Source organism: Phaseolus vulgaris, chromosome 11 (genome assembly GCF_000499845.2).
Source record: "Phaseolus vulgaris cultivar G19833 chromosome 11, P. vulgaris v2.0, whole genome shotgun sequence".
Lineage (NCBI taxonomy): Eukaryota > Viridiplantae > Streptophyta > Magnoliopsida > Fabales > Fabaceae > Phaseolus > Phaseolus vulgaris.
The window spans coordinates 31,529,507-31,539,122 of NC_023749.2; the positions used below are offsets into that span (position 1 = coordinate 31,529,507).

Consider the following 9,616-nt stretch of genomic DNA (forward strand, 5'->3'; position numbering starts at 1 on the left):
TGTGAAGGTGCCCATGAACATCTTACACTTAATGGCATTCGTTCCTCCAGAGATGATCACTTAAGCATTGAATTCCGTGAGATGATTTCCAGGGTCCTCTGTCCCTATGAAAAAGGCAATCTGAGGAGTGATGTAATGAGGTGGTACAACCTCCTCCAAGATTTCTTGCGAGAATGGTCAGAGATTGTCTCTTAATGACAAATTCATAGTCTGTTCCGTGTAAACTCTTTTGCAACTCCTCATTGGTTCTACGCAACTTCTCATTGGTTTGCGTGTGCTCTTCCATAGCTAGTCAGGAGGTCTTGAGTTCTACCATCCAACGTTCCTGCAAAAGCTCTTGTTCAGCTCAGGCTTCTGCTCGTAGCTTGTCCTGCTCAGCCTTGGCTTCTTCCTGAATCCGCTTTTGCTCTCTTCGATACTCTTCGTTCCTGTCTTAGAGGGCTCTCATGGCATCCATGAGTTGTTGTAAAGCGGGGGCATCGTTTCCTTCAGATCCCAACGGTACTTGTCTTGTGTTCCTCATCACGTCAGAAAGCTCAAACATGAATGCAGATGGGATCAAAACTTATTCGGCCCCACGGTGACTGTCAAATATTTTTGTCGGTTGACCTCGGTTAGACTTGATGGAGAGCTCCGCTTCTGATCTGTCTCATCTTGCTGCTCTGGAACGCGGCTCCGTTGGGATAGAAGGGGCTCTACCTGTTGACAAGACTCTGACGACCAAGTCAGTGAGAGCTTTCTCTATGTAAAACAATTTCAGTCTCTAATACTCAAAAACAACGTACATTTACTCAGGGTCTCAAGTCCCTTTTATAGCTTATTCCTTTAACAACTCTTACTGACGAGAATATATTCTCAACTGAAAGCATTTAATCACAATAGAAAAACCACCTGTTCACGTGCACCTATTATCTCTAGGTGCTAACAACAGGAAAATATTTTGTTTACATGTGCACCATTATTCTCGGGTGCTAACTCTTTTATTCTCAACAACGTTTAATTAACGCACGTATGATAAAGATAAATATGTTTGTATCTTTTATCATAATTACCTTTCCCGGGCCAACCAACATCTGGGCCGAGCTCATGATTCACCCTTTTGGCCCAATCAGCAAGTTAACCACTATAGATGCTGGGACCGAGGTGACGAGCACTCCTGCCCAGTATAAACCCCATGAGTGGTTAATTCCTTTCTTTAGGATTGAGTGTAATCTTCTCAAACTCTGATGAGTTATGGTAATATTGATATATGATATTTTGTTTTTTTTTATATTGATATTAATATTGTCATTTATGCTTAAAACTTGAATTTTTATTCATGAACTTGATTCTTATGGTTGTCGATTATTGATGCACTAGCATCAACAGATTATTGATGCACTAGCATCAACAGATTATTGATGCACTAGCATCAACAGATTATCAAGCTCAACATGATAGAAAAAAAGTGCAGAAGAAAGGGGTGTTGGATCTTAATACTTCAGATGCAATTTTGGCTCAGAACAAAATTCTGACACAGCAAATTGAAGCATTGACTAAGAAAATGTCTAAGCTTCCAGAACAATTACAAGTTGTGCATTCTTAACAGAGCTAGACTCAATCCATGAAGTGTGATTTTTTGTGGAGGTGATCATCCAAATGACTTTTCAAAATAATCCATCTAAAGAAGAGGTTCATTTCCTGAGCAATTAGGGAAGGCAAGATGGTTTCTTAAAAACTTATCAAAATAGTACGTCTAAAGGTTGGAGGAATAATCAGAATCAAAGTTTTGGGTGGAAGCAAGATGTTGGTCCATCTAACAGGGAAGGCATGGATTGTGAAACTATGGACCTAATTGATGAAGAATTGAAGTGGTTTTGGTGCTTAGAAGTAGAAAGAGGTGTGGCTAATTTCTAGGGATTCACTAGGCCTTGGAGGTTCTCTAGCAATTGGAGATTTTGAGGGAGAATGATTACGATATTAAGAGTAATTCATTCAATTAATTGCAAATCTAAGTACAAGAGGTGAATGTGACCTATTTATAGGAGAAGAGGTGAAGATAGCTTGCTCCTTAAGCTACCATAACTCTAGTTAAGCAAGCTTAACCATGGTGAGCTTTAATAGCTTAAGTAGGTGTTGTCCAAGCCCTTTTAAGGTGCTTTAGGAACCCTTGCTTGTATGACAAGTGAGGGTTTCAAGAGTGTCTTTGATTTATTTACAATATTATCTAGAAATGGTCCAAAAATAAAGACCTGAAAGCTATTATACTATTTACAGTTTCTATATAAACACAAACTAATACAATTATTCATGATGTAGATTCTTCTGTTCTTAGTCTTGTGTATGGTGACTTAGGACTTGTGGATGGTCGTCCATCAAGGTCCCTCCCTTCAAAAGGAAATGCCTTCAGATCAAGTTGTCGGTGCCACCTTATTTGTAAACAGTTGACTCAATATCCACTTGGTTCATGGATCCATCTGAAGAAGATAGCAAACAAGTTGATGGGTATGTAAAAAAAAAAACAAATTAGTTTCTACAAGCACAATGTAATTTAAAATATTTTTATCAGATTGTTGCTCTGCACTTTTATTTTTGAAGATGGAAGTCTAGCTAGTGGTAAGTAATTCTGAAGATTGTTTCTCTGCACTTATAAGTTATTTCAGTAATTTTTAAATCACACTTATTGTCAAATTCCTTTTTAATCTTCCTACTAGTACTTTGGCTACTATTTTAAATACACACCTACTAGGGATTTCAACGTATAATCACTTAAACTTTATGGAGTTGATAAAAAAAACTTAAACTTTATGGATGATTGGGATGAGTATGATTAAAGACGGGTTTCCCCTCTCAAAAACTTTTCAGATTCCTGGACTCCCGGATTTATGAACTCCAAGAACTCTTTAATGAATATTAAATTATACTCATAAGACCTAGGCTTTACTTTCACACTCCCTCCCACATTGCTTTTTTTACTTCTGTCATCTCAAACTTTAAGGCTAAGTCACGTTTTAACTTCTATCCTCAATGCATGATATAACTTCAGAAAAGATCTTTAACAATTGTATTCTGTCTTTTTTTCATGTTCTTTATCAGACAACATAAAATTTTCTAGAAGAAGAATTATGCTAAAGAGGTACCAACACACATAATAATAATGATAATAATCCCTTAGCAAGGTTATCAAGGTAAATTTGTAATATACTAATACACACATAGTTCTATTAAATTTGTAAATAACTCCTATAAATCTAAAAGGAGATTATCAAATGTACATGATTTCTTATATTTACTTTTTTCCGTTTTAGCTTTTGTTAACATTTAAATTTTCACACCTTTGAAAATTGTAAAACTAGACACTTAGTAAACTGATGTAAGGAGTTAGATTGCCTCAGTTATTCATCCAAAAAAGTGGATCACTGCTACAAATTTGAACTTTAATGTAACAAATAGAAACCATCATTTTGTCATTAATAAAAAAACAGAGTAACTTATTAATAATTATGACATTCGTAATATTTGTGTATTAAATTTTACCTGAAAAAGGATTAACATTTGTTTGATGGAGTGGTGGTTGAGAAGAAATTTGCAAGCTGAAGGCTCTCCGTGGTTAATTACTTATTAGGAGTTTCCTCTTTCGAGATGAAGAATTTCCGCTGAAAAACATGTTTGAGTTTAATTGTTGAAGATCTTCTTTAAATACCCAACGATACCCGCAATTCTTCACCACAACACGTAAACCTTGAGGACTTTGAACAACGGTTTCAAATTGAATTCCATGCATGGTATTTGGATATCTGCTTAGAAGATGAATGAATTCTTCTCTAGAGTAAAACACTGTCAACAAGTGATCTAATTCGAGTGTTACCAGATCTTCCCCGAAATGTATTGGAACCATAAAATGATATCTTGTCGAATGGTGGACATTACTGACACCGCATACAATAGTAGGGTAGAAAGAATCTTGATATCTTCCACCCAAATTCATAGGATCTTTGTGTGTGACAAATAGAACACAAATGGCAACACCTATCCAATTTGGGTCATCTAGAACAGTAGACGGGTCCATATTTATTGATGTACTTGCATTTTGTTTATCGAACCACTTTGGAATGTGAGTTCCAGGAATAACAATTGTCATCCGAGCTGAGGAAATAGTAGGTTGCAAGTAAACCTGAAATCACCAAATTCAGTTATAGATAAATAGCGTACAAAGCAAAAGTGAGAAACGAAAGAAAGGATAGTCGTCACCTCAAGATTTTGCATCATCCAAGAAAAAACCATGCTATAACACTTTTCCATTTCACTCAACTTGGGGCAATAAAAAATGTATAATCCCCCGTAGTATCCGACCTTTGTTTTTTCTTTTATTGTCGGAAGCTCGGGCAAATATTTCAGCTGCTTGCAGTGTTCCAAGTTCAAACTTTGAAGATTGGAAAGTTCCTTGATGGTGCTTGGTAGTGTCACAAATTCGTTTCCCCCCAAATTTAAATATTCTAAAGAACGTAAGTTCCCAATTTCATCTGGGATTTGATGTAGATTGCAGAAGCTTATATCAAGATCGAACAAACATGGGATACAAGACAAAGAAGACAATAACAAACCAAGTGAATCTTCAGGTTTTGGAGGGGAGAAAAAGTGGAAAGGAAACATTAGAAGTTTGTATAAAGGCAATTGGATGACATTTGTATTTTTATCAACATTCTCCAAATGTTCTGTGTGCCTTTGGTCCATTAACATCTTACTGTTTAGTAATTTTGAACAGCCAGAGAGAATCAAGCTACGAAGAGAACTGAGCCCAAATATGACATTCAGATTAAGGAAAAGTTTCTTACAATTTTTCAAATTCAAATACTGAAGTTCTCTTAGAAATCCAATTGACTGATCAATCTGGATAATTTCTGTACATCCTTCCAGAATGAGATCCGTAAGACGTGGAACCTCACTTAAGTCTGGAACCTCAATAAGATTTTTGGAGTGACAGAGATCAAGCGTTCTCAAATTAGGCAAACACTGAAAGAGAAACACAAGTAAGGAAAATTTTAGTTTTCCATTAAAAAGGTAAAAAAAGATAAGTCTTAATTTTTTTATTTGTGCAACTAGAAGACTAAATAAATAAAAAATTAATCTTTCCCCTTCTTTTTATTTAAAAGTAAGCTAAAAAATGAGAAGAAAGTATCTTTATATTTGATCATTTAAGACAAAATTTAACTGTGTAAAAAAAGTTCAGTAAATATGACATAGAGCATTTTTGGGTTTGTTCGAGACAAAGAAATCTAAAAACCAACAATATATAGTACCTTTTTGCCAACCCATAATCGCTTGATATTGCTATGATGCAGGATCAATTCCACAAGTTGATCTAGATGGAAAGTTGATGGCAAAGACATGAAAGGAAAGTAATCCCAGAATAGGTATCTCAGTTCACTAGAAATGTAATTGAGAGTCCCAAAACAGTTCACGTTGTGAAGAATGAGCAATTCAAGGCGATTCATTTTTGAGAGAGCATCCACTTTTATTCTTCTTTGAAGGAACTCTTCTTGGTGCTGTTCAATAACTATGGCTTCAACATTTTTGGCTTCCTAAAGCATTTTATGGAGAAAAAATTATTACATTTTTTTTATTTTATAAATTTATGAAGAATGGCAAGCTAAGAATGTGTATTAAAATAATTCTTTTACCTTATTTATTTCCATGACTTTTTGGAGATCCTTGAAGCTCCACAACCTACTCCACTTTCTTGGTTCCTTGGGTGCTTTTTCTCGGACAATACTCTTACCCAACTCTTTCAACAAGTTGTGCATTTCAATAATACCTTCTCGATAACTTATAAGTGACTTCTCAATCAGAACTTTCATACCAATGTTAGGATAAACTTGTCGGTAGTCTAGAAGTTTTTTCACTTCCACTTCCCACTTAAAAAGATAGTGATGACTAGTAGTGGATAAGAAACAAGCAATATCTAAAAATATTTCTTTCTCTTGATGCTCCAATCCATCATAACTTACTCGCAACACATCCATGATATTTTTTCTTGGATTTTCTTTCATTCTAGTCAATGCACTTCTCCATTCAGAAACATCTCGATCAAATAAAAATGAGCCCAATACTGTAATTGCTAATGGGAGACCTTTCACATACTTCAATACATCAAATGTCAACTCTTCATATTCTTTCGGAATATCCTTAGATTTGAAAGCTCTTTTGCAAAATAATTTAAGAGCTTGAGTTTCATCCAAGACTTTAACATTGTAAACTTCATTTACTCCATAATTTTGTAAGATACGACAATCGGTAGAAATTATAATAATCCTACTACCTGCACCTAGATATTCAGGATGCAAACCCAATTTCTCTAACTGTTCAACCTGATCAACATTATCAAGAACAATAAGCGTCTTTAAGTGACGTAGCCTATTTTTCATCAACATAGTTCCATGGGAAACATGGTGTATCTCCATATTTCCTTGATTTAGAACTTGACAAAGAAGTTGTTTTTGTGCACTTGTTACTCCAAGATCCAAATAAATTTTACTTAAATCATCAATGTAACACCAAGCATCGTATTGAGGAGAGATTTCTTTAAACAATGTATTTGCAAGTGTCGTCTTTCCTATTCCACTCATTCCATAAATTCCAACAAGGCGAACAATATGATTTGCACTCAAATCTAAAAGTTCTTCCAATTGTTTAACACGAGAATGCATATCAACTAAATCATCTCCAAAACTCCAAATTTGATTACGACCCAATATGTCGATTACCCTTTCAACAACCTTTTCAATTTCTTCATATTGTTGCCTGTGCAGCCAAAGTTCAATCATCACCGAGATCTTAGTTAAGACTTTCAAAAACAAAATAGAATATGTAACATAAAAATATGGCTATGTGTACTTACTTATTTTGGACATCCCACCCACAATGACCGCTACTCCTTTTTAGAGCTTCCCTCCATTTTTTTACCATTTCCAAGTCATCTTTGAACCTTTCTTCGTGTTCATCAAAAGCTTTTGCAAACTCTCCACTCTGCTTTCGGACCTCAGAAGGAGTGACATCATAGAAAATAGGGAGCAATTTTCGACCTTTTTCTTTCACCCAATCAACGATCTTTGTAAGCTCTTTCATGCACCATGTGGATGATGCATAGTCCTTTGAGAAGACAATTATGAAAACTTCTGACCCTTCAATAGCGTACAAGAGCTCAGACTCCAGGAAATCCCCTTTCTCGATTGTTCGGTCATCTCTAAAGGCGACAACTCCTTTTCTTTGAAGGGCTGCAAAAAGATGATTTGTGAAACCGTTACGAGTATCTGCACCTCTAAAGCTAACAAACACGTCAAAATTCTTAGCGTGTGAGGAAGAGCTGCGTTGGATTTTGTTGGAAGCCATTGGAGAAGGTCAAAACTCACCTGCTTAAAAAGATATACTCTTAAGGTATCAGTCGGAGTCAAGTCTTTATAAAACAAATATAAAGCGCGTGGGAATAAAAAATCATTGGAAAGACTTTGATGAGTCACGCGTGAACTGCAATAATTTCCACACAACCAAAGTTCGAAGAACTTTTCCTCCAACTTTTCTAACCAAGCCTGTCCCAACCTCTATATAGTTTTCTCTTTAATTTTTTTATATCAACGTAGTGAAATTCAAATTTAAAATGGTCAAAATAAATAAAATTAAAATTTTATAAAATAAATAAATATATTAAAACAATTTCATTTCACATAAATAATATTTTACCAATATAAGTTTTATTTATGTTGTTTCTAAAATGCTAAGACAATTAAAAATATGAATTTAATTATTGTAATGAAACTGAACTTGTATTATTTCAGTTTAACTTAAATCAAATTTGTAAGTTTTATTATTTATAACAATTAATAAAGAGATTGATTTTTTAATTCTCTTTTTTAAGTATAAATTATTTTTATGAGTATTTTTATATACAAGTTTTATTACAATTACACTATTTAGGTTTTGATATCTATATTTTTATAATGAATAATAACCATATCAATTTTTTAATTAAATTTATTGCATTGCTTATCATAAAAAAAGTTAGACACACTATCCGATGTATAATGTGGTTTCCTATGAAGGGGTGTTGGGAAAAACGGGTAATTTTTCCACTAAAACAAAACCCTAACAGAGCTACCCGACAAATAATATTGAATAAATAAAGCGGATAATAAAAGAGATAAAGAGGAAAAAAACACACTCGAAAATTGTTAACGGAGTTCGGCCTGTTTAGCCTAATCTCCGAGCACAGCAAAAACAACAACTCACTTTTATTATTATGGGAGAAGATATTACAAATTGGGATATATAACAGTGAAGGAGAAGAGTTTAATTTATAACCCTCAAACCTCCTTCCCAAACAATGAACCCACCGATGTGGGACTTAGGATTAAGCCAAAATCAACAAATCTCCACCTTGGCTTAATTTCAAGTCCCACCTAAAACAAATCTTCTCAAAACATAATAAAAACAAACTTTACAGTGCTTCAAATTTGCGCCTCCGGGCGCCAACTTCAAATGTGCAAAATATTAACCAAGTCTAAACAATGTTCAAACTTGGCCCTTGTAACCACCTTGCCTTGTAGCGAACATCTTCTTTATTAGAAAATTCTTCTTTCTTTGCAAATACCCATTTGCACCCAATTGCCTTCTTACCTTTTGGTAATTGTGCCAACTTCCACGTCTTGTTCTTCTTCAAAGACTGCATCTCCTCTTCCATCGCACCCGCCCAATTACCACTCTCTGAACTCATAATGGCTTCTGGGTAAGTGGATGGAATGTCATCAACAACTGGAAGTGCATAGGCAACCATATCCATGAAACGAGCAGGCTTCTGAATATCTTGTTTCTGTCTTCTAACTGCAATTGGCGCTGATTGTTGTTGAGATTCTTGGGTAGGAACCTCTTCCTCATCTGACTCTTCTTCTGCCATAGGAGAGTTACTTGTGGTATTTCTTGTTGGGATCACCACTGTCGGCTCAAACTCCACCTGCTTCCGGGCACACTCCACCTGTTGCGGAGTACTATCAGCTCCTTCTGGATTTACCTTCTTTAACATGGCAGATTCATCAAAGGTAACATCCCTGCTGATAATCGTCTTCTTTGCCTCTAGACACCACAAACGGTATCCCTTCACTCCAGGACTAAAGCCCATGAAAAGAGCCTTCTTTGCCCGTGGATCCAACTTTGATTCAATCACATGATAATATGCAATAGAACCAAAAACATGCAAAGAATCATAATCAGTTGCAGGTTTTCCAGACCATACCTCTAACAGGGTTTTGTCATCTATAGCAGATGATGGCAAATGATTGACGAGATGTTGAGCGTATGTCACAGCCTCAGCCCAAAACTCTCTGCCTAACTCAGCATTAGACAACATACAACGAACTTTCTCCACAAGTGTCTTGTTCATACGCTCTGACACCCCATTCTGTTGTGGTGTTTTTCTAACAGTGAAGTGCCGAACTATGCCACAATCTTGGCATACCTTCAGGAACGGATCACTCTTGTATTCTCCTCCATTGTCTATTCGGAGAACCTTAATCTTCCTTCCTTTCTGGTTTTCAACTTCAGCTTTCCACTTAAGGAAAATTTCAAGCACATCATTTTTGTTCTTCAT

The 9,616-nt window shown here is 35.5% G+C and overlaps 1 protein-coding gene across 1 annotated transcript; it reads right to left on the minus strand.

Moving 5' to 3' along the window:
• Positions 1 to 1,951: 1,951 nt before the first annotated feature.
• LOC137817860 (disease resistance protein RUN1-like) lies at positions 1,952 to 7,453 on the minus strand. Its single transcript, XM_068621087.1, has 6 exons — positions 6,878 to 7,453; positions 5,661 to 6,780; positions 5,280 to 5,561; positions 4,231 to 4,992; positions 3,517 to 4,153; positions 1,952 to 2,456 (listed from the first exon to the last, which is right to left on the minus strand). Exons 1-5 carry the CDS (start codon positions 7,366 to 7,368, stop codon positions 3,590 to 3,592), a joined length of 3,219 nt encoding a protein of 1,072 aa, XP_068477188.1. The 5' UTR covers positions 7,369 to 7,453; the 3' UTR covers positions 1,952 to 2,456; positions 3,517 to 3,589.
• Between the last annotated feature and the right edge of the window lie 2,163 nt (positions 7,454 to 9,616).